This window comes from Telmatherina bonti (genome assembly GCF_933228915.1).
Source record: "Telmatherina bonti genome assembly, chromosome: 13".
Lineage (NCBI taxonomy): Eukaryota > Metazoa > Chordata > Actinopteri > Atheriniformes > Telmatherinidae > Telmatherina > Telmatherina bonti.
This window is the reverse complement of record NC_136611.1, coordinates 9,985,789-10,010,350: the sequence shown is the minus strand read 5'-3', so window position 1 is coordinate 10,010,350 and position 24,562 is coordinate 9,985,789. Positions and strand designations below refer to the sequence as shown.

The 24,562-nt window shown below is 37.8% G+C and overlaps 3 protein-coding genes across 4 annotated transcripts; 1 reads left to right on the top strand and 2 right to left on the bottom strand.

Annotated features, from left to right (window-relative positions):
- Window positions 1–455: 455 nt before the first annotated feature.
- ppil3 (peptidylprolyl isomerase (cyclophilin)-like 3) lies at window positions 456–2,125 on the bottom strand. The gene is made up of 6 exons (XM_079250902.1): window positions 2,108–2,125; window positions 1,776–1,850; window positions 1,568–1,661; window positions 1,420–1,487; window positions 1,222–1,340; window positions 456–1,042 (listed from the first exon to the last, which is right to left on the bottom strand). Exons 1-6 carry the CDS (start codon window positions 2,108–2,110, stop codon window positions 916–918), a joined length of 486 nt encoding a protein of 161 aa, XP_079107028.1. The 5' UTR covers window positions 2,111–2,125; the 3' UTR covers window positions 456–915.
- Window positions 2,126–6,636: 4,511 nt separating this feature from the next.
- Window positions 6,637–9,145, bottom strand: lrrc8ab (leucine rich repeat containing 8 VRAC subunit Ab; the record flags this gene model as incomplete). The annotated part of the gene is made up of 2 exons (XM_079251347.1): window positions 6,637–6,912; window positions 7,034–9,145. The coding sequence occupies 2 exons, from the start codon at window positions 9,143–9,145 to the stop codon at window positions 6,637–6,639; spliced, it is 2,388 nt and encodes a 795-aa protein (XP_079107473.1).
- A 3,760-nt stretch (window positions 9,146–12,905) lies between these two features.
- hscb (HscB mitochondrial iron-sulfur cluster cochaperone) lies at window positions 12,906–23,267 on the top strand. Of its 2 annotated transcripts, XM_079252114.1 has the most exons (7): window positions 12,906–13,071; window positions 13,324–13,364; window positions 13,468–13,564; window positions 17,514–17,603; window positions 17,752–17,896; window positions 22,815–22,862; window positions 23,025–23,267. In XM_079252114.1, exons 1-7 carry the CDS (start codon window positions 13,009–13,011, stop codon window positions 23,117–23,119), a joined length of 579 nt encoding a protein of 192 aa, XP_079108240.1. In that variant the 5' UTR covers window positions 12,906–13,008; the 3' UTR covers window positions 23,120–23,267. The 2 variants fall into 2 exon arrangements, with proteins under 2 accessions (XP_079108240.1, XP_079108239.1); XM_079252113.1 differs by having other exon boundaries at window positions 12,906–13,364.
- Window positions 23,268–24,562: the final 1,295 nt, after the last annotated feature.

The following is a 24,562-nucleotide window of genomic DNA, read 5'->3' as shown; positions in this document are numbered from 1 at the left end:
TTATACATTTACGACAGAACAGTAGGGCTGTGACGATTTGCTTTTCTCCTGATTGGATTCCGATTTTTTGGGGTGCCAATTCAATTTAAGTTGCGATTCTCATAATTCTTCAATATTGCTGAGTTTTGCAGATTAAAAACAAAATAAATGTATAAACTTTTTTATTTGTGGCTCGTCATTTTTCTTGGTTCAAAAAGGAAAAAAAACAACACAGCAACCAGACCATTATTCTGCTGCTATAATGCCCAAGAAGACAAGTAAAGAGGTCAATAAAAATAAAAATGACAAAAACATTATAATGGATTATTTTTATTTATCTGAAATTTTTTTTAAAAAAAAATTAAATTGTGAAGAAAAAAAAATCCAGATTTTCGATTTTTTGATTAGATTTTTCCACCCCTACAGAACAGTGGTTGTTTTATTTATGCATATTTTATTACACAAAAGCAGTTTTATTACAATAGGCAGATCTCAAACATTTTTTAGACTGTTTGGTTAATACATGGTGATAGAAAGATTAATAACCTGCTAAATTTATTTTAAAAGTTTCTGTCGCTTCAAAATGTATGCAAACCATAAAGCTTAAGCTAAAAAAAATGCATCCCCACTGGATTCTTGAATTGTGTGGCAAAATCTGACTGGCATAACAGAAACTGGAAAAACAAATACAAAGATAAAATAAAAAGCAATTTAAGATTGAGAAAAATAAAACAATGCATAAACAATGCATAAAACAAAGTTAAAACTGTATGACAAAAAAAGAGGAAAAAGCATCACTTTGCGGTTTTATGTTTTTTATCATTTCTAGCCTCTGACAAATGTACAGTTTTAACCATAACAAGACATCATGTTGAGTATCCATCAGTTTACTGGAAATAACAGGCACCATGTACAAATATGTGAATTAACACTCCGCTATCCAGCAAAAGGGTTCGCATGAATTGTCACATCCTTTATTCGGGTTTCAGTAAGGGGTCTGAATGTCTTTTCATTCACAGGCAGCTTCTCCAGTTCATCCAGAGTTTCCAAGCCATCAATAATCCTGCATGTTAAAAGGAGAAACAGAAGAAAATGAACCAATTGCCTATTGGCAGGTTACTTTGTGTATTTTTTCAAAATCTATCTTTTGGTTTCCATCGTTTAGAAATATTAAAAGTGTATGTTATGCTATGATCAGTGGAATGCATTTCTAATCTTAAAATAATGTATAAACTTGCATACTTTCCAAAAGCGGTGTACTTCATGTCCAGATGGGGTTGTTTTGCATATGTGAAGAAAAACTGGGAGCCATTCGTGTTGGGGCCATTGTTTGCCATCGAGACAACTCCCCTTACATTATGCTGAAATAAATAAATAAATATAGAGATTGGTTATATTTTCAATAGTGAACTAAGTCGACTCATGCAGAGATTTACTAACCTTTAAGTGTTCACTGAACTCATCTTCAAATTTGCGGCCCCATATACTTGTTCCTCCTTTACCTGTACCTGTGGTAGACGTATTAAAGACAGTCAGCATGCTATTTTACTCATTTTAATGTCAATCTGATGACAAAAAGTCAACATGCCAGTTGGGTCTCCAGTCTGAACCATGAAGCCTTTTATATTTCGGTGGAAGTTGCAACCATTGTAGAACCCACTGGCACACAATGCAAGAAAGTTCTGTAAACAGTACCACAGTCAACAAGACAAGAATTACACATAGCAACGCAAAGTCTATAACTCTAGACCCAATATTACTTAGTTTTAAGCTTCCGCTTGTTCATGCAAACTTACCTCACATGTTTTGGGCGTGCGCTCACAAAACAACTCGATTTTAACGTCCCCTACATCGGTGTGAAGGGTAACCGCCTGGGAAAATGAAAAATGAAAACAACCTAATCATTAGGAAGTAATTTTTTTTTTTTTTTTAGTTTATTAGCGGTAATTGTTGCTTCTCAGCATAATTTTACGCAGAAACACGCAAATTAAAACGCATTTACACGTGTAGTTAGCTAAACATCTTTTGACTCGATCAACCCCCTCAAAACACAAATAACTTAATTCATTTAGATATTTTATTATCGAGAATTTGACCAAAAACTACAAATAATATTAATGACAAGTACCATTTCAAATGCTGCGTCTGTTATCGAACGTGTCTGAGAAATGCGGTCGGGTGGAGTCAGTCACCGACGTTCATTGGTTCCGCTGCGAACTGAAAATTATTTTTGCATTTGTTGCGATTAGGCTTGATATATCTGCGTTATAAAACCAGTATAAATAGTAGACTATTTAAAGTTTTGACGTTTCAGTGTTAACACAGTGACTAATATTTATAATATAATATATATTATAATAATATAATATTAGCAACACACACATGGGTTTTGTTCATTTTTTGGTTACTGAAAAAGAATGAAGAAATAAAAAAAGTCACTCCTGATCACTCCTCCCTTGGCGCCCTCCCTTCATTTTACATTCAAGTAAAGTCTTTTTTTTTTCCCGTGGGGGTCAAGTTTTGGTCATCTTAAACCCTTCAAAATCCCAGCCATCCTCTAGTAAAAAGTAGAACTCCATTCCAAAATGTTAAAAAAAGCTATAATAAATCAGAATAAATTTTTCCAACTACAAGTTAACATTTCTGTGCTGATGATTTACATCTGTGTCAGAAATACAAGAGAAAACAGGACAATTTTTTTTATCAACCAGGTTTATTTTATTTTTCCCTTCAGAATGGTGCACAAAAGAGGATGAGACAAGTTCAAATAGAAGACTCACACACTGCTGCATCGTTTGTTAGTTTCCTTGCATTCATGATTTTCGTCTTCATGTAACTTTTGGCAAAAGAAAAGGAAACAAAACCAAACATGTCTATGCATTGTGATTGTATATGGCTCTGTGAACACCGATTATGATTTTGTACCCACAAAGATCAAACATGGAAGAGGGAGGGTGAAAATGGTCCTTCATGCAAACACACATACAGTACAGATGCTCACACTTGACCTGTGTGACCCACAGTGAAGACACAATTATGATACAGCTCACTTAGTACATGATTACTGATTAAACACACAGATTTGACATTAAACCAAGTGGCCTGACTTTAAAAACACAAACATATTTTGTTTTAAACCAGCAGTCAATGTTAAACCCACTAAACTAGAAAAAGAAGTGTAGAAATGTTTATAAAATGTTATTATGACTGTTTAAATTAATACAAATATCAGATGTAAAAAATCTCAAACAATAGGTGAGTACTAGCTGGTTTCCTGAGAAATTTACTTGTACTATAATACTAACAGCTGTCGCCATGAATACAAAGTTTAACAAAAAGGAAGGAAAATACAGTAAACACAAAGTTTAACGATCAATGTGAGACTAAACATAATCTATATACTGATAACACTGTACTAGCAAACAGCAATATTATTCACCGATAGCAAAACTGGACTTTTGAAATTAGGTTTTTCAAATTTCCCTTTTAATTATTTTACTAAAATAGATGATTGTCTTCAAAAGAGGCTTGGTGCTGACAAGATCTGTTGAAATGGTCACAGTTTTATTTAAAAACAAAGAAAAAAAAAAAAAGTATTGCCACTTCAACCTGACAGCGGGCAGTAGCAATACCAGCATACAAAACAACAAACAAAATTCCTGTATGTTAGGTTTTCTCCTATTTGCTTTCAGTTAAACTTGTGTAAGTTGGGGGGAAGGTGCTGTAGTGCAAAAGCATTTCCGATCATCTATTCAATTAAAGTTCTTGCAATGCCAGCAGTAGAAAGGAATGCCAATGTGCTTTACAATACTTTAACACTACAAACTTTTATGAAGTGTCAAGAAAGGCAGTATTGCACAACGCAGCATAGTTAAACATGTTACTGAAAAACTTGCTCATAGTTTTCAGTTTTTCTTTGATTTTCAGTCAGTTAAGTTACAATATTTTACAGCGCTACTGTCTAGGCTTTGTCTTTTGGGTTCATTAAAATACACAGACGGTTTTCTTCCTAGAATGAACACAAGAACCCCTGTTAGCGTGTTGTGCTGCCTCACAGCTGGGAATTGATTTACATGTCTACATTATTAGCATCATTTTGCTCACTGTGGCAAAAAAAAAAAAAAAAAAAAAAAAGTTCATAGAAGTCCCCATCAAACAAAATCTAAATATTTCCTTACAGAAAAACACTGCTGAAATAAAAAAATAAGACAAATAATGTCAATGAAAAGGATGTTACACACACAAAACTTTCAAATAAAAGCTTTTGCTGCCTTGTGTCAGTGAACTCGGGACCCGTTTCAATGTGGCAGCGACCTAAAGTGGCGACTGTCTTACAGACAGCTTTGTGAGGAAATATTTAAAGATAACACTGTTATTTTCATGTAAGACTAAAACAATAAAATTGTAACACTGACCCTTATTTTTTATGTGCTCCCCCCAGCAGGAACAGTTCTCTGCAAGAGGTATCCAGGTACTGACACACACACACACACACACACACACACACACACACACACACACACACACACACACACACACACACACACACACACACACACACACACACACACGCACATGCACGGACGATCATTAAAAAAAAAAAAAAAAAAAGAAAAGAAAAAGTAATCGTTCATGCTCTAAATTAATTTTGTTTCTTCAGCGAATAAACTCTCCACCCAGTTCTTTTCTTTATGTCAGCAGCATGTGGCAATAAGAGTCAAACGTAGCCAGTAGCTTATCTAACGTTACAATTAGCACAGTCAGCTTTATAAGAAAAAATATAATAAAGGTCAGTTTGATCCCTTTGAGACATTAAATGTCTTCCATGTGTGAAATAGTGACTAGTGTCAAGAGTGGTTGTTTGTGAAATATCCACAGGAAATGATGAACGAAGCGTCAGTGCCAAACAGATTTGTCCCAGTTCTCCAAACACCACTGGCTCTATGTGGGCAAGTCAATTGACGGAGAAGTAACCGGATCAATAAATAGTAAAAAAAAAAGTTAAAGAACTTTCATTCCTTCAGAGGCTACAATAACTAAAACAAAAAAAAGAAAATCCATGACGACAGGAAAATATAGGCGTTAAGGCAACATCTCTTCAAACCCACCTTAAGTTTCCCATCTGCTACGTACAAATAATTTTCATTTAAATTAATCTTTTTTTCCATTACAGGGAATGTAGTTTGTTTTAATCAATGTTCAAATTTCAGAAGTCACCATTATAGAGCAACCGAGGTACAACTTACTGCATATTTGTAATGAAGTTCAGCAAGATCAAAGTAATGGATGATACCGGTATGGTATAAATGAAAATAAAATAGTCTAAAACACAGCAAGCCAACAGGTTATTTGTCAACCCTCTGCTCACCTAGCATACAAATTTTTCCTAAAACTGATCATCATATCCCCCTGATGTATTCATTTTGTTTTGTGCAAGTGATTGCAAAGAAAGAAGAAATGCAGCGCTGGCCATGAAACAGATCTGGCTCGGTTCGAACTATAAAGCAGAAAACAGTAAGGGTTGGGTATCCTCATAAGATGCATGGCTAACAAACTTGGACTGCTGGTCCAAAACAGCATGCAGTAAAATAATTGCTTTTCATTAAACACTAAGTCCGAACATAAATCTTTTTCCAGAATGAGGTCATCAAGTCACAGCCTCTGCCAAACTCCGCCTCCATGTAAGGACCTCACACTCTAATTTCACAAGCTGCCACGCTGCCAACACTGACCTCAAGACAACTCCTCCATCTTTACATGGAGGATTCATTTCATAATCCCCCTCAGGGATTATTAAAGTTTCCCCCCCCCCCCCCCATTTCATTTTCATTTAAAGCACTTGCTTTTGTGACCTAAGAAACCTTCTTTTTCCAATTTGCTCAAAACTATGTGCCAGCAAAAAGACCTACAACCTCCCACAGTACCACCAGCCTGTCTCTCACAGATTTTATGCTAAATTTGACAGATTTTGCAGTCTAAACCACCGCATTTGAATGTATTTGAGGCTATGATTACCACTCTACAGCAGAAAAAAAAATCTCTCACCAGAGATGCAGTAACTGACATCAGATGAGTCATGGAACAAGTTATCTTTGTATTTTATGATGCAGCTGAGAGTTAGTTTGATTTTATGAGTCTCAGGGTATATTTAGCTGATATTCCGCGAGACCACATTTTAGTTATATTTAATATAACAAATTAATGTAATAATCTTGACTGAACAGTGATTTTGTATTTTTCTTTTTAAGCAGTTGGCCAACAGTTTTTCTTTTAAGACATATTCACATCTACGCCATATAAAAGGAACTTACATTGTAAACGAAAGGATCCTGATCAAAATGGCACTGCTACATTATTGCTAAAAAAAAAAAAAAAAAGCATCATTACTGGGTTAAAATGTAAAGGCCTGAGAAGTTGTTCATAAAGGAATGTAAAACAAAAAAGAGGGAAAAAAAATAAAGACTTGGTGAAAAACGAGAACCTGCCAGAATAATCAGTATTTTTGGTTCTGTCAAACTGGCACTGATTGTTGATACCCAACCTTACCCTGCAGCGAGACCGCCACCTGCTTCAGCATCCCTTTGGGACATCACTGTGGCCGTTCTTCCCGTCTCCAGACCAACTTGATCGCTGTCTTGTTTTTACTCACAAACCTCTTCAGGCTTGTTCTTTGTCAGCTTTCCACAACTGTTCCTTAACCTCAGAGGACAGCGTGTTGAACAGATCCTCTTCCACCACAAGACCAGTTCTCCGCAGCTGTCTGCACTCCCCCAGTTCTACAGGCAGACACTCCAGACGGTTTCCTCTCAGCTCCAGCTGAGTCAGTGCGGTCAGCTCTCCAAAACGTGACGGCAAAGACTGCAGGCAATTGTTCCCCAAGTTCAAGGTGCGAAGCTTCTTGCACTGGAACAGCTCGTTTGGCAGGCTTTCGATCTTTATTTTAATGGGAAAAATGGAAAATGTATCACATGTCGGCATTAATCAGAGAGCAAAGGCTAACCAGATGAAATCCAATATACTATAAAAAGAGTCGGAAAGGCATGAAAACACTCACCCTGTTGGCTGTTACTGCCAGGTACTGAAGATTCTGGAGGAAGCCGATGTCTGTCGGGATGTAGGTTAGGTTGTTATGGCTCAAGTCCAAAAAGCGCAGCTTGCGGCAATAAAACAACTGGCTGGGGATCTTCTCAATCTTGTTTCTGTTTAGGTACAGCTTTTCCAGGTTGGTCAGGGTGCCGATCTGAATAGGAATGTAGGCGATCTGGTTGTACCACAGCTTCAGGCAGACTAGCCGATGAAGGTGCTGGAAGCTGATGATCTCCTCGATGGTCTTCAGGTTGTTGTCCTTCAGATCAATCTCCTGCAGGTTGTGCAAACTGAAGATTGAGTGTGGAATGCGTTCCAGATCGCAGCGGATAAGCTCTAGCTCGGTCAGGTTCACCATCTTCTTCAGGCTATTGAGCACCATGAGCTTGGTGCCTTCGTTATTGATGGAAAGCTTCTGCAGGTGCAGGCCCACGTCAGTGACTACTTGAGGTAGCTTGGTGAGATTGCTTTTCAGACGAAGAACTTTGAGCCTCTTGAGTTCTCGAAGCCCATCGATGACGATGTAACGGTTGTTCTCCGCACTAAGATTCCCCGTCAGATGAAGCTCGCTGAGGTTCTTCAAACTGTAGATCCACAAAGGAATCTCTTTAATGTCCGTGAACTTGATGTGCAGAGACTTCAGGTTCTCGCGCAAAAAGGCCAAGGCCGGAGCTTCGATTTTGGCTGGAGTATGATAAAGCCACATCTCTCGGAGGTTGACCAGCTGGGCGATTATCGGGGGAATGGTAACATCTGGGATGAGCTCTAGCTTGAGAACTTCTAACTCCATTAGGTCGAATACTGTATCTGGAATGCCACTGAGCATGAAAAGGTGCAACTCCAACTTCTCCTGAGAGTTCTTGGTTATCCTCTGCCTGAGCTTATCAAGGGTCCACTCATTGTTGAGGTTCAGCTGCCTCAGCTTATTTTCGCTAACTTCTGAGAGGAACACGGCGAAGCGTTTCGAGTACAGAGGATCATACTGATCGATCATGTGCAGCATGAATGCAAAGTCATTCTTTACATCTGGTATGTCGCTGTAGCTGCTCTCTTCACGGATTGATTCGAAGGAGTACTTCTTCAGAGAGCGGCGCAGCATCCAGCAAAGCGTGTACATGCAGATCAACCCGTACACCACCACTAAACTAATGTAGAAACAGGCTAAGATCTTAAAAAGGGTAGCCAGCGGGTGAGCACAACGGTACACGCTGTAACCAGTCAGGCTCTCTATATTCACCGAACAGTCCACGCTGAATTTAATATCATGCACGTAATACCCTGTGTAGCAGATGATCAAAATAAACTTGATCACTTTGATAATGGTCTGACGAATGTACAGTCTATAGACGATGTCCCCCTCCTCCACATGAATACGAAATTTTTTCACTTTTTCAAACAGAGCTTTTGCCTGCTCTCCCTCCTTCTTGTCCAAAACTCCTGTTTCTGTTCGATCCACAATGCCCTGCTCAAAACGTGTCTTTGTCCTTTGGAGCATTGGAACGCTCGCTTCGACATCCTCGCTAATAACAGACTCTTTGTGGTCCATCGAGCCGTTCATTTTCATCGGTTTCGGATCGCTTTCTTCGACCACCGTCTCCGACAGTGCCCTGGTTGTCCACGGAGAGTCAAAGCATTTCAGCAAGATGGATACAAAGTGTTCCAGTTTGGAGCTAGTCCGAGGAAACTTAAACCAAAAGTTACTGCAAGCTAGAAAAATCAGGGTGTGGAGTAACACTAGGTAGGGGAAATACTTGGCAAACCAGTGCAATCTATTTTCGTAGCACACGGCATCAACATAGTTGTACTGGTGGCGATCCAGGTCATACTGGATCCCTTTGGGCTCGAAAAACAATGTTTTAGAGAGGTTGGAACTGAAATTCTTCTTGCAGGTCTCGTTGACGACCCATTTGCAGGGCAAGCAAATCATCTTGTCCTGAGTGATCTGCAGCGTCCCCCCAAACACGGAAATCATCAGCATAACAATGGAGATGTAGTCGGTGAACACATCCCACCATGGTTTCAGGATGCGGTATGCTGGCTGTGTATCCACAAAGTACCGCAGATCGGTGATTGGGATCATGGCTTATCTGTTTGGAAGGGAAATAAGAACAAACACAGAAACAATAAAATTAGGACATAATCACAACTGTAAAACGTATGAGGAAAAAAAAAAATTCTCCTTCAATCTCTAAAAACCCATTATCAGGCAGTCAAATCAATACTACAAACAAAAAGGTCATATAATAGATAATTCCAAGTGGTTCATTTGAAAGCTGCCAAGAATAATCACATTCAACCACAACAAAACATTTCTCTGAATAAAGCAGAGAGGTACTATTTTAATGACCTAAATGTTGTTCAACAGACAGGATTTATGTTGCTCTCAAAGAGAGGTCATAAGAAACGCAACATGTAACATGTTCTAGCTGAATAACAAACCAGCGATCAATAAAACAGTGCCCTGGTTGTCCACGGAGAGTCAAAGCATTTCAGCAAGATGGATACAAAGTGTTCCAGTTTGGAGCAACATGTAACATGTTCTAGCTGAATAACAAACCAGCGATCAATAAAACAGTGCCCTGGTTGTCCACGGAGAGTCAAAGCATTTCAGCAAGATGGATACAAAGTGTTCCAGTTTGGAGCTAGTCCGAGGAAACTTAAACCAAAAGTTACTGCAAGCTAGAAAAATCAGGGTGTGGAGTAAAACACAAAAGTCAGTTTGTCTGCATTTCAGTCATCCAAGAAGGTTAAGTGAAGATTCAATGTGCAGCAACTGTGAGGAAAGAAGAGACATAAAGAACAGACAAACAGACAAGTGTTTATATCTTATAATAAACAGAGAATTTAGTAATGAAAAACAAAACTTTTGACACATTTTTATCAGCAGTCAGAGAAAATAAGCTAAACAAATCCCAATGTTTGTTTACAGAACCAGTAAACTGGCAGCAGGAATAACTAAAAGCACCTTCCTGCTTTGACTGAAGCAAAGGTTTCAGTTTCCTTCAATACCTTAGAGAAAAAATTATTCAGCACAATTAATTTAGCGCTGAAGGGAAGGAAAATATGAATAAAAATAAAACAAAGCATTTTAGAGAGGAACAATTAAGCCTGCATATTCTTGCTGAGGTTGATGGCAGAGTGGGGCAGATGAACAGCAAAAGACAACAAAATGTTATCAGTTCAAAATGGACATAAATGTTCTAGTACAGTGAATATAAAGACATTAATGATGACAGTAAGTTTTATATCAAATATTAAATAGATTTTTCATTTGGTTTGACACATTAAGTTACGATTTTCTGAGTTGGCATTACCTTTAATGATATAAAACATGTAAAATGGGCTCCTTCGCAACTACAATAAAATGTAAGGTGGGATTTGCACTCTTAATTATGCTATTTTGTGCCTTATCCTTCAACATGGTTGGTTCAATGACACCTGAGTGGTCAGTTACCAGTTGTTTATCTCACGGTGTTCATCTTTTGATAGATTTCCATTAGCTCCTATTGCTATAATGATGTGGTTAAACATGCAAACAATAACACTACAGCACTGCTGTTAGCATAAGTTGGTTTTAAGCAAAATGATTATACAAATAATTTTTTTGTTAAAAAAAAAAAAAGATTTGGGAAATGTTTGCAAAACTACATGTAATTTGGAACAATGTAATCAAATATTCAATCCAGATAAAGAACCTGTTTTTCTCTTAAGATTGTAGTATGAAAAAAATATTAAATTATGATTTTAGTAGGAAATAATCAGTTAAAATGATCATATTACCTATAATGAGGGTGAACATTTGGTGATGTGGTGAAACGAGTTGAACATGAACATGCCAAATGTCAGAAAGTGAGCAAACCTTTACAAAATTTAAGCCAAAGTGTGTAATGTGTCAAATCAATGAGCCAGGCTTCGATGCATCCGGTGCATCGATGCTCTGCTAGCAGTCATTTCTGAACTTAATATTTTTCACTAGTTTTTTTTTCCCTATTGGATTAAACAGGTCATAGCATTATAATAAAAACTAACAATTGTGAAATACAGTAAAAATCTAATAAAAGTTTTGATTCTCTACTAATTACAGATAATGCCTCTAATTGCAAATGTAACCTGCACTTAACATGCTCGCTTAAAAGATGGCTATAGCTCAAACATATACATAAAAATATGATGATGAGTCATGAGAACATAAGGATGAAAAAGAGCCCTGATGGAGAAGAAAAATAGTTTTACTTACAAATCCAAACTGCAAAGCACAACAGCGCCATTCATAACCAGTCAAGAGCAAGCCAACACTATTCCCCTTTTCTGCTGCTATCAGAGCAAGTTACAGCCCTTCAAATCAACCTCTTGGCTTTTACCACTTCACCACACCCAACATGTGAGCTAGAGAAGTCACTTTACTAAAGATGATGTTTTGGCTCGTCTAACCCAAACAACACAAGAACCAGAGGAGCCACCTTGCTCTCTATTCTTAGCCATTTCCGTTAATAATACCCAGAGTATTGTCTGTGGGGGCCTTGAGAAGCACCTCCCCCGACCTTCAAGAGGAGATCCTGTTTACCTTACATGTGCTCCTGTCTCCAACCAGTGTCTCTCTGGAATACTCTGCCGTCACCTTTTGCACTCAGACCACGCCCAAAACACACACACACAACAAGAATCAAGAGCTGGCATTCATCACAGCTTGTACTTTGTTAGGAAACTGTAAAGTTGAGAATTTCAGACGTCTAGTCTGATCCTTGGCCAAGAAAGCAAACATACACTGGCTCCGGTTCTGAGAAATTACCTAACACCATGTCCAATTCAGATGTCTGGATGGAGAGATGATGTAGCAGCACCAGATCCACCCAGTAGAAAAAAAAAAAAAAAAAAAAAAAAAAGGCCAGTTTGAGGGCGTTATCTGTGCTTCAGTCTCTCATGATGTCCCTGGTGGACCAGCCAGTCTCCATGTATCCAACGCTCTTCGTAAACCATCTCCCCCTTCATCGCCATACAGTCTAAAAGGAGATCTGAAAAACAAATAGGAGAAATGGATATTGTGCTTTACTCCCTTATCTAACACGCTTCAGTAAAGCCAATCAAAGAAAGTAATATGCATCCATGTAATTAATCACAATAAACTTTACAATGTAAGATTTTAATTAAAAATATGCAGGACTTATTTAGCCAGAGATGATTGTAGACTCATAAGATACGTTATGTAAAGGGCTGCACACCCCATGCACCAGTCACCACCGCTGGTATCTGGAACAAGATGACTTTGTCATCTGGCTAAGTAGCTATGTGCATGACATGTGGCTAAGTATCTGGCTAACTAGCTGAGCCAGCTACTCAACAGAAAGTTAAGGTTGTTTTTTTTTGTTTTTTTTAAATCCCCATTGACAGCGATACATTCACTTTAAAGAAACACGCAGGTGTCTGATAAAATATCAAACGACAAGTAAGCCAGCGAACTTGTCAGCACCTGACGAGAGCGACTTTGTTAAAAAAAACTGTTAGCATAGTAAGCTATTAGGCTAACACAGCTACATGTTGAGCAGCGGTTCTTTCTGTCATCGGAAGTTTGCATCCTACCAAAACGCCTGACTTCATGCGACGGTTATATATTTCTTACATGCGCCGGCATGGTTTGGGATCTTTCACTTACTTCCTATGGTGGCCTGCAATCAAATCGCACGTTACTTTAATACAAAGAGTTGTCAAGAAATTGAAGTTGCTAACGCTAGCAGCTGAGCTAGCTGGCTAATATGTTTTTTTTTAACCAGACAACTCTTCTTCGCTGTTTACATCACCAGTCCGAGCGGTGGCGCTGCAGCGTTTACAAACGTAGAAGAAGAGTTCTTCCTCTGCTATTTGGGAAGTTGTTTATGTCTTAAACCAAAAGGTTTTTCACAAATGGACTAAATACAGAACTGTAAATAGAATATTTGAATTTCCGGGATGTTTCCAGTAAGCTCTCTACGGATTATACGTTCATCTCGGAGAGTCCTGTACTCATCCACGGTAATGACGAACCGCCTGCCTGTTCCTAAAGCTGTTACATGTTCAGTACACTGTGTGTGTACCAGCTTCTATAAGAAGGACATATGGGACTTCAGAGCTCTGGATAAGGAAATGAGACTATTTAACTACACAAAGAAAGCCATTTCATCCAGAAGTTGCTACTCAAGTCAAGTTAAATTAAACTGTTGGAACTGTAACCACTTTCTTGACAAAACACCTTCATTCTTTTGTAACTCATGTAACATAATCCAGCCCCCTGAAGAGGGAACATCCTTCTTCAAGATAATGGACTGGTGAGTATTATGTCAACTATATCCCAATATTCTCATAAGAATTTCGGGGGGGGGACAAGTCCACATGGTGCCTTTCTTTTTTTTCTTTTTACTTTCTCTGCAGTGATTACAAATTCACTCTGGACACACACAAGCTTCAGACAAGATACTTGCAGCTCCAGCGGTCTCTTCATCCAGACAACTTCAGCCAGAAATCTGTGGTAGGCAGGAGATGATGTGAGGTGAACAGAGATCAGCTAAGTGAAACAATCCATGGGTCAAGGGAAGCTTTCCTGTCGACTTGGGACTGACCCTTTGTGCCTATAAATTCACTTAATTGTACATTTTTTTATTTGTGTGCATGATTCATTAGAATTTGGCTCAAAGAAATAACTCCATGAAAACTAAAACGTTTTTTTAAAATACTTTCAACTTTAAATTTCCATCCATGTAATTATTAGGCTACTAAAGCAAAGAATGCCAAGGTAATCAAGTAGATGGAATATAAAAAAAAGCACGACAACTAAAGAGATTAAAAAGTGCTAAACTTGTACATTTTCTGTTCTACTTTCCTTACTTATATGAAAACTAATGTTAGAGTAGATATGTTGATTTCTTCCTTAAAAAAATGAGGTATGCAAATATTAATTTCATTGTAGATATTCATGTAATTGAAAGAGGCTCTGAAAATACAAGCAGATGCAGTGGGTCATTGGACTTTCTCTGTTTACTAAGTAGCATCCTTTTTTAAGTGTGTTGAAAAAGCAGAACTTAAAAAAAGCAGTCTTAAATAGGTTAATGAGTCCATCCATCTAGACACACAATTATCCTTCTGTGGGCGTTTTTAAAAAAATATATATTTAAACACTTTTTTATGCTATCATTGCTGCCTGTGCTGTCAAGTACATTCTTAACAGCTTCTGAGATATACAATCAGGTCCATATATGTTTGGACACTGACAAGTTATGTTCATTTGTGTTTACCAAAACGTCTTATTGATAAAGTTATCTAACCCTCATGGGCTAATAGGCAAACTCTCTGCTCTGATTTAAAGGTATTCACATCCGAGTTGGAGGAAATGTGTAGGAATTGCAATTATTTTATATGTAGCTGCCTTATTGTCACAAAAACAAAAGTAATCGGACGGTTAACTCGAAAGTTATTTCATAGGTTATTCCCTCAAAAGTTCATCATCAGTCAAGATAAAACGATATGAAGATAAGATCTGAAGTTGATTTGAGGTGTGGCATTTGCATTTGAAAGCTGTTGCTATGAACCCACAACATGAGTCAAAGGAGCTCTCATTAGATGTGAAAAAGACCACCCTTCAACTAAAACCAAATCAATCAGAGAGATAGTACAAGTGCAAATAGTGACCAAAACAACTGTTATGTACAGAGAAAGAGAGTGCACTGGTTTGGTCAGGAACTCAAAACGCCTGGTTGTCCATGAAAGACAACATAGGTGGATGTTGGTAAGATCCTTTACACAGTGATAAAAACCCCTTTACAACATCTGCTCAAGTGAAGAAAACACTCTCCAGGAAGCAGGGGTTCCAGTATTTAGACCTACCATGAAGAGAAGTCTTCATATGTGTGAATACAGAGAGTTCATCACAAGCTACAATCCACTAATCTGCCTCAAGAATAGAAAGTCGTCATTAGATTTGACCAAAAACCATCTGAAGAAGCCAGCTCAGCTCTGGAACAGCTTTCTTTGAACAGATGAAAATAAGATCAACCTGTGCCAGAATTATGTGAAGAAGAAAGGATGGAAAAGATTTGGCCCAGCTTGTGATCCAAAGTACACCCTATCTTCTGTCAAACACGGTGGAGGCAGTTCGATGACATGGCTTTCAATAGCTTTGGGTCTCTGGTGTTTATTGATGATATGACAGCAAACAGAAGAAGCAGGATGAAATCTGAAGTTATAGAAATTGACTTTCTACTCAGATTCAGCAAATTTGACTAGATGTCACATCACAGTGCAGATGAATAATGGCCAAAAAACATACTATTAAAGCAAAACAGTTTTTCAGCAGATAAGTGGAATATTTTGCAGCAGCTCAGTCAGTATTCAGATCTCATCAGATGGTGGCAGTTCCTAAAAGCTTCATGGGGTATTTTTGCTCAACCTATTGAAATAAACTTGCAAGTCTTCTCTTCCCCTGCATCTCAGGTGATTTTTGCAGAGAATTGTGTTTTTGTCAAAATACTTCTGTACTTAACCGCACTTGACTTGCATCAACATCTCACTTCTGTAGATAGTGGCCAAGCTGTGCCCTTAAAGGTGCAGTGTGCAACTAAAAATGTTTGTTGGTATCTAATTACATTTTTATTCGTGTAGACTTTGTATCTACTTGCTGTGGGTTACTATAGAAGCTACTATATTTGTGTAAACCATTTTTACTACGTTGTCTCTGAATGGACAAACAACTCTGTGAAGTGAGAACCCCCGGAGATTCAAACCTGCAGTACCAGCTTTGTTTGATGGGTGCTAGAGCACCATTTGAGATAAATAACACCTTAAGAGGCGCCTGTGGTCCTGTCATGGCTACAGTTGAGACCACTGGATCATCTCACAGATGTAAACATGCCTGGAAGAATTTTAGCCACTTACTGCCACCATCCAGTCACAACTGTGCTTGGCATTTGAAGCCACTGCTTTACCCACGCTTACTACCAGATATTGGTAATTCTTACAAATTGTACCTTTTAGGAAAGACTGGAATTGCATTAACATGTTCAAATGTTTTTGGGGTACTTTTGGTTTTTGCGAGAAATACACGACCCCAGATTAATGTTTGTGATGAGGATTTGATGCTGAAATTAATTCACACACATTCCTACAATTTCACAGATGCAATGCCTGCATTGGCGTACTAAGTTGATGCCAGTTGTGATGTAATTTGTGACATTTTTCTAGACCAGGTAACTAATAGATACTCCCTGGATGTAATAAATTTTTTTTTAATGTACTGACTGACAAAAGGTTGTATTTAAAAAAAACAAAAACAAAAAAAACATCAGTTTTGCAACAAATATGAAAACAAATAAGGACGAAACAGGTAGTGGGAAGGTTTTCTGCTGATAAACACACACTTTTAGTGGGTTGTAAATGATTAAGAGGATTAACTTCAGTCTATGTTGTGTATTTTGTTTTGGATTTTGCAACTGAGCCTGTGTTTTACAAAAAAAACAAACAAACATGTATCTAAATGCATGTTTGCATTTCATGTAGAAAATGCTGACTGTTTTAAATTTAATTCAAATTGGTACATTTTAACACAATCCAGTATCCTTGTAGATCATTAAGAAAAATGCATGGCAGTGTAGAAGTGTAAGAGTTATGAGCCCAAGATTGAGAAGGATATATTGTGTTGCATATCATTTATTTTATACACTCAGGTGGAAAAGCACAGCGCAGGTTGTTGTCATGTTATGACATGAAAGCGAAACGGAAATTCAGCAGGTTAAGGAACAGTGCGATTAAAGAAGAAATTCATCACACACCACCTGTCCAATATGATCTCAATTCATTTTCATTTATCACCGCTTCTTGCCATTTCTTTTATGGGTCCCGGCATCCTTTGGCTTTAGGGATCTCCATCATACATATATATAAAGCACATTTCTTATACGATTCTACAATTCAGGGAGGGTCTGCACAGGTTGTTATTACAGAAATGGCTTCACACGACAGGCTCATGGGCCATGGTGATAAACTATTGATTTTCACCAGAGCTGACAGACTTGATAGCTGCAAAATGTACTCAGATCTGCCAACCGTTTCCAAGATATTTTCCTCCCTGCCTCGTTTCCACACATCTGTCATGTCAAAATCACACTTGCATCTCAGAAAGAGTCCCAAACCACTACACTATAAAAGAGTTGCTGTGTGTCATACACCTAATTGTCAGTATCGCCAAGGATTTGGTGTTTTGACAGTGGTGGAGATTGGGATAGCAAGGTGCAAAATAGCTAAGACGTTATTCCCTTTTGTCAAGTTTTCATGCTTATCTATGATCCTTACGAAAGTTGGTTGATTTCAAAGTGAAAAGTATTTTAGTTGCAAGTCATTACAATGCAGATAGTTATTCCTTTTTTATGAATGATCATGATTATGCTGACCTACATTAAAAGTTTACTTAACAGATTCATCTTTTGCAGAAAGAACAGGAGTTTTCAGAAAGCCAGTCGGCTCTAGTGAACAAGGCATATAAGACTCTGCTGAAGCCTTTGACTCGCGGTTTGTACATGGTAAGTTTAAGTTTACTTACCTTATGTATGGTTTATTTTTGGAACTTAGAGCTGTACCCTCCTGATTCCTTGATCTTCACTATCTGACAGTCAAGAGTGCATAAAAAAGGAGCAGCTGAGCTTGATAGACTCCTATCTCATGTTTTAGCTGGAGCTTGAGGGGATGCGTCTGGAAGAGGGCACCGACTCTGGGGCTGATTCAGACTTTCTAATGGAGCTCATGGAGATCAATGAAGCACTTGATGAGGCACAGACTCCAGAACAAGCCAATAAGATTGGCAAAGACACCAAAGGTAAAAGAGAGAGAGAGAGAAAAAAAAAGATGCATTAATGGTTTTATGCATTAATGTTGATTATTGATAACATAGAAGTAGAACAGAGTAAGTGTGTGTACTCCGTAGACCGTATATGAAAGATGGACGGAGCCTTCGGTGGTTAAAAGTGAAGCCTATGCGGAAGTGCATAAAACTGCAGTTCCCCCTTCATCCACTAGGGTCTCCAAAACAGAGCAAATCCCCATAGACTCCCATGTTAAAAAGGCCAACTTCACAGCAGAAATAAACATGTTTACAGCATGGTACAAAAATCCATTTTCACTTTAATAGGTCCGGTTTGACAACTGTGGGGGAAGTGAATTTTTTTCCAACGCGCCCGTTTAAAAGTAATTTAATCTCGAAGTTCGGCATATTTAGGGGCGTGTCTTTTTGATTGACACATACCCGATGTCCCGCTTCAAGTAAGAAGAATGTAGAACAGCCGCGGTTTTTAGCAGGTTAACAACGTGACTTAGCTTTAGCCTGCTTACCTCCGTTAGCTGGTTATCTCCTGTTATCTTCGGGTTAGCTCGGTTAGCTTTTAGCTACAGAAAGCTCAGAGTTTGTTAGATGTCAATCATCCACCATGATGCTCACAGCCCCCCTCTCAGCTCCACCTCTTTGCCCATATTTGTATTTTCCGGGCGAGACAACACGCATGACCCTGCCAAGATGGCGACGGTAGGAACCGCCCACCGAGCTTCAATTCAGCTCTTCAGAAACCTATGGGTGACGTCACGGAGGCTACGTCCATCTCTATATACAGTCTATGGTGTACTCTAAGCACTCTCTTGCTGTCCAGTCCTTGAGTTGTCATCATAATTTCCACTTTGGAGATGGTTACCATCATCATGGCCATCCCACATAAGTAAAGGGATGTTCAGATCCCAGAAGACACAATGAGATAAATGACTGACTCATATTGTGATGTGAAGGTGTTGAAAAACACACTGATTATGTCACAGTAACAACATACTGTACAACCTATTTACAAATAATAAAAGGAGGACACTGTCAAGTTGCCTGAGACATAAACACCAACAGGGAAGACACTGACAATGTCAAGAACCTGTCTCCAAAATGATGCGTCATTGCTATTAACTGTTTAATCAGTGTTTCTCTACAAATTACATCACAGGTGTTAAGTAGGGTCTAAGGATCCAATTTTAACATAAAAAATGTAACTACATAGGTATGTGGGCGACTTGATCGAATATAAAGCATCCTTAACCCATCAATAGGCTAAATCTACCATTAAAATTCAGCTGAAGGAGGATTTGCTGCAGATCTTGCTCAGAGTCAAGGCTGTTAGAATGAAACGTAAGAGGGAGAGCAGCACTACCATGTCTGCTGATGCTCTGCTCAGATCCAGCAATGATTTGGAATTATTTGGATTTCATGAGAAGGGAATGTTGGAGAAGGGTTTGTTAAGTATTCATTAAGTACAGAAGTAGCGTGACAGATCTGATCACTTGTCTTTTCAGGTGTCATGTTGAGTCCTTGGGTGCTAACACAGCTAGCCCAGGACACCGATAATGACAACTTTCTGTCACAACTTAGACACCACAGCACAGCATTAAACATTTTTACAACATTCATTCTTTGATTTATTGTTCAAAATTTATAAACTTAAAATGTGGTTGAGTCAGAGTTGGTAATGCGATGCTCCACAGACATCAGAGGGACAGTTAAAGACTCCATCTTTAAAGCTTCTGCACACTGAAAAAAATCCTGTTAACAAGATTTGAGTATCTGGTCAGGATCTTCTGCATCCCTCCCATGAGAGGTGTTTTGGACATGTCCCATGGGGAAGAGGCCCTGGGTCAGACCCAGGACTCACTGGAGAGATTATATCTTGACTGGCTTGGGAATGCAATACTGTGCCCTCTGGAAGAGATCCAACGTAGGTCTGGGAGGGGAAGATGTGGGATCTTTGCCCAGATTATAGCCCCTGACCTCTTCCGTAAGATGCCCTCGTTTATGTTTAAAAATGAATATCATTGTTTACAAACCAACCAACCAAAGTGAACCACATCAAATCAAACCAATTGTTCTTTAAAAAAAGAAAGTTCCTGAATAATTTTTTATCACATGAATTTAGGTGCATGTCAGATTGTTTTGTAAGGGAGAGATGCATATTTTAAACAGTTGACAGCTGTTATGAATGACAATGTCAAGCAGCTCACACACAAAATGAAAAACAATCAGTTTTTTAAATATTTCACTATATACCATACAGTCTGTAAACGTTGCTATTCTTATTTTATTGATTGTGTTTTGCACTTCTTGTATATATTGTGCTAATTTTAAAAATGCATTTATACTTAAATCTGATAAAAAATATTAAAAATAAACCACCAGGTGTCGATGAAATGAATGGGAAAACTCCTGAAGATGGTAGCTGATTTTGTTGCGCCAGTTATCACATACATCATAAACCTAAGCTTAACGACAGGTGTCTGTCCACAAAAATGGAAAAATGCCAAAATGATTCCTTTGCTTAAAAATAAAAAACAACCTTTTTCTGGTAAAAAAATAGTTGACCTATAAGTCTGTTAACAGCTGTTGGAAAGATCATTGAGAATATTGTATATACTCAAGTTAACATTTATTTTAGTAACCATGGACTATTTGTTCCTAATCAACATGCCTATAGAAAAGGGCATTCAACTGCAACAGCATTGACCACCATGACTGATGACTGGCTGACAGGCATTGAGGAAAAGAAACTGGTTGGCAGTATCATGCTAGACTTCTCTGCCGCTTTTGATATAATAGATCACACAATATTAATCAAGAAGCTACAGACCTATGGATTTGATGATTCTGCTCTAACATTCTGCAGAATCATGTTAACATGTTAGAAGCTGCTCTAACATGGTTTAACAGTTATTTAATAGGCAGAACTCAGACTGTTTTCTTCAATGGTTGTTATTCCAACATCAGAAGTTTGACATGCGGAGTCCCGCAAGGCAGCAGTCTTGGTCCTTTATTGTACAATATTTATACTAATGATTTACCACTTGTTCTCTCAAAGGCCAAGATTGTTATGTATGCAGATCAACAATTTATGCATCAGCTGCTACTGTAGAAGAGTTGAACCGTGTCTTACAGATACAGTTGAATGCTGTTGTTGAATGGGTTAATGAAAATAAATTAGTTTTAAATATTTCAAAGACGCACTGTATAGTAATCGGTTCTAACCATAACATTAACCTAAATCCTCGATTGCATCTTAAAATACAAGATAGCTCAATTCAACAAGTCAATGAAACAAAGCTCTTAGGAATAACAGTAGATAATAAATTATCATGGTCAAAACATGTACAGATATTATGTGCCAAAATGGGGAGCGTGATTACTATGATTAGGAGATACACATATTTTCTGACAAGAGAAGCTACAAAAGTAATGGTACAGACTCTAATTTTATCAAACCTTGATTACTGCCCGACTGCATGGTCTAATACTTCAACTGAAAATATAAGAAAATGACAACAAATACAAAATAGAGCAGCACGTCTAGTACTTCATTGTGATTATTACACCAGCACTAAATTTTTACATCAAAAATTAAAGTGGTTATGGGTTCATGATAGGCTTTTATACTCCTTATTGTGTATGTTCAGGAATGTTTCTGTCACTAAAGTACCACAGACTCTCTACCAAAATTTATTGTTTAGTTCCAGCATACATGATTATGCAACTAGACATGCATCTGCAAACAAATTTATTTTACCAAGAGCTCTGACAAATTACAGGAAAAGAACATTTGCATATAGGGGCATGAATGAATGGAATCTACTGCCTAAGCAAATTATTTACATGCAAAATCAACTAAGATTCAAAATTTCTCTTAAAGAGTTTATTCTACTAAACGGATGACTCTTTGGAAAATAGTTCTACAATGTTTACTAATAAATATAAATTTGTAAGGTTACTAAATACCACTTGTAAATTTACACATTAAATATTGAATACAGATTTACTAATTAAACATAGAAATGTGCTCTTCTGTTCCAGATTAAAGTTTGTAATTTGAAATAATCATATATCTATTGAATGTTTTTTGGGTTTTTTTTTAATTGTACTGAAAAATGTACTGTTGAGTGTCTTTTCTAAAGAACTGTTTTATCAGTTGTACAATGGATTTAAAATGGTTCTTGTATGTCATTGTAATATTATTGTATTTTTTTATGAACCCCAGGAAGAATAGCACCTGCATCTGCTGTGACTAATGGGGATCCAAATAAATAAACAAACAAACAAACTTTTCTTATATATTTTCTGTATATTTTAAATATTGTATTTATCCATCCTGACAGAATTGGACCATCTTTTTTTCAGGGGAGTCAATTGGAGCCAGTGGTTTTGCACTTCCAGACACCTCCTAATTTGCTTTAATTCTCAATGCTGGTGGTCATAACCATCTTTTATATACAGTCCATGTATTTCAGCCACAAAAATTACAAATGGAAAGATGATTACTGAATGTCATGAAATTGATAATAACGTGCTAACCATAAACAGCGCCAGTAATAGCATGTAATCCCTTGCAATCTTTTGCATAATTTGCAAAACGTGCAGATTGGTTAGAATTGCCCACAAGTGTTGAAAATGGGAGATGCTTGTCGTTAACTGACCATGAAGTCTGAGATGTTTTCACTTTCGTAAACTTAAACATGTTGTTGTGCTACTGTGTAATAAGCTGTGTGGTTTAAGCCATGTTAACGTTTCTACCTTTGATTTGTTTTGGTATTTTTGCTTCAAATCCAGCAGCAACTCTTGGAAGCTAGTGAGCTGTTGTTGAGTTTCTAGGAATAGATAGCATTGTAGTATCTGTGCTTTGCCTTGTTTACACATGCAGAACTGGAACCTGTCTTTTTCTCCCCTGCAGGGAAACTTGCAGACTTGACAGAGCAGATAGATGCTGCCCTCCGCAAAGGTATTTTATTCAGATGTCTCCCTGAAACATTATCTATTCCTCCCACTTGTTCCTTTTGTTTGTTTCATAATCTATGCCGAGGCTTTCTTTTAAGTCACAGAATGAGTCATTGATTGAACTCTCCATTGCACCCTCTTATGTTATTTATTTTTTTCTTATCAGGAGAGCTTCACACTGCCAAAGCACTTCTTACAAAAATGAAATACCATGCAAACATCGAGGAGAAAGTGAAGGAAAAGCTGTCTGAATTTATGTGAGGTTTTCCTCATTTGGTGTCACTTCATTGAATATTTTATATCCACTTTAAGAAGCAATGTATAGTTTGCACATATTATTCTGTATCAGTCTTGGGATTATGTGATTTTATTGTTGAAGTGGTTAAATAAAATTGATATTTAACCTTTATTAGTCGTATTCATTTCTAAAAATGTGCAATTATTTTTCAGATAAAATCTATATACATATATGGCTGTAATTGAATGCATACATCTCTACAAATCCACTAATTTCATCAAGCCTAATCATATCTACTTGTTACTAATGTGTCATTAAATGAGACAGATATCAATAATTGCCTCTGATTTAAATGGTGCTCAGACTGTTTATGTGATTATCTTGCCTATCAGTTCAGCCTTTCCTCATGAGGGACACACACGGCGCTTTTAGTCAGTTCCTCTGGTTACCTTTAGGTGGAGACACAGCACCTTGACAATCATCCTGCAGAAGAGCATTACAGTTTGTACAAACAGGATATGAGACCAGACCTAAGGGAGGTCCTTAATTGAGGTAGACAAGGTCTTGAATTATTAATGGTGGCTTCATATGTAGCATTAATGCTATGATAATCAGGAGAACCCCACTGAATGAAGATTACCTGATGAGCCAAACATCTGTGATCTCATGTCATTTAAAACTCTGAAAATGAGGTGTTGGATGTGTGTACATTCATGCTTGCAGCACATTTATAGATGCATCCAAATGGAAATTCATCTACCCTCTTGTCTCATTTTATTTGAAACGTTTTTTACCCCAATTTGGGGAAAAAAATGTCATCATTTCTAATTCCATTCAAATCAAAGCTCAAATCACATCATAGGTTTTGATCTGAGAAACAGATACACCCTGAAATATAGGAAGTGTGCCATAATCTGATGAAATATCAGCTCACATATCATGAGAATAGTATCAACCCCTTAGATTATATTGTTGTGCTGGATGGTGTCATATTGATATTGCTGTACTGTGTGTGTGTGTGTGTGTGTGTGTGTGCGTGCGTGCGTGCGTGTGTGTGTGCCAGCCCACTGAAATATCCCATTGCAACTCAACCAGACTGGTTGTTTATTAAGTCTAGAGCAACAATGTCATATGTCTGAGGCTGTTTGAGATGCTTTTTTCCCCCCTCAGTGGAGAAGCTGTTATGCTGATACACTTGGAAAGACAGTGAATTAAATAGGCTGTCTTCCAACACAAGGAGACTACCGGACCTATTTATTATTCATGCCGTAATCGGAAGGCATCTACGGTGGCTTTAAATTAATGAGAAAATGTGATCAGCAAACAGTGAGGCCAATGCTTTCTCCCAGAACTCTTCAAATTGAGTTTGAAAGAGACGAAATGGGGGAAAAACTCGCTACAGCCGAGCTGTGAAATTGACTTGGATCGAAAAGCTTGGCAAATGGAGTAGGTACATGTCATTACCT

Excerpts from the sequence above, each read along its gene's own strand:
- ppil3 (XM_079250902.1), bottom strand. Across the intron at positions 1,662-1,775 it reads GCACGCCCAAAACATGTGAG|AACTTTCTTGCATTGTGTGC; the intron begins GTAAGTTTGCAT and ends TACTGTTTACAG. Across the intron at positions 1,488-1,567 it reads TCAGACTGGAGACCCAACTG|GTACAGGTAAAGGAGGAACA; the intron begins GCATGTTGACTT and ends CGTCTACCACAG.
- hscb (XM_079252113.1), top strand. The coding sequence starts at position 13,009 with ATGTTTCCAGTAAGCTCTCTACGGATTATACGTTCATCTCGGAGAGTC. Across the intron at positions 13,365-13,467 it reads TTCTTCAAGATAATGGACTG|TGATTACAAATTCACTCTGG; the intron begins GTGAGTATTATG and ends CTTTCTCTGCAG. Across the intron at positions 22,863-23,024 it reads AGATGCTGCCCTCCGCAAAG|GAGAGCTTCACACTGCCAAA; the intron begins GTATTTTATTCA and ends TTTTCTTATCAG.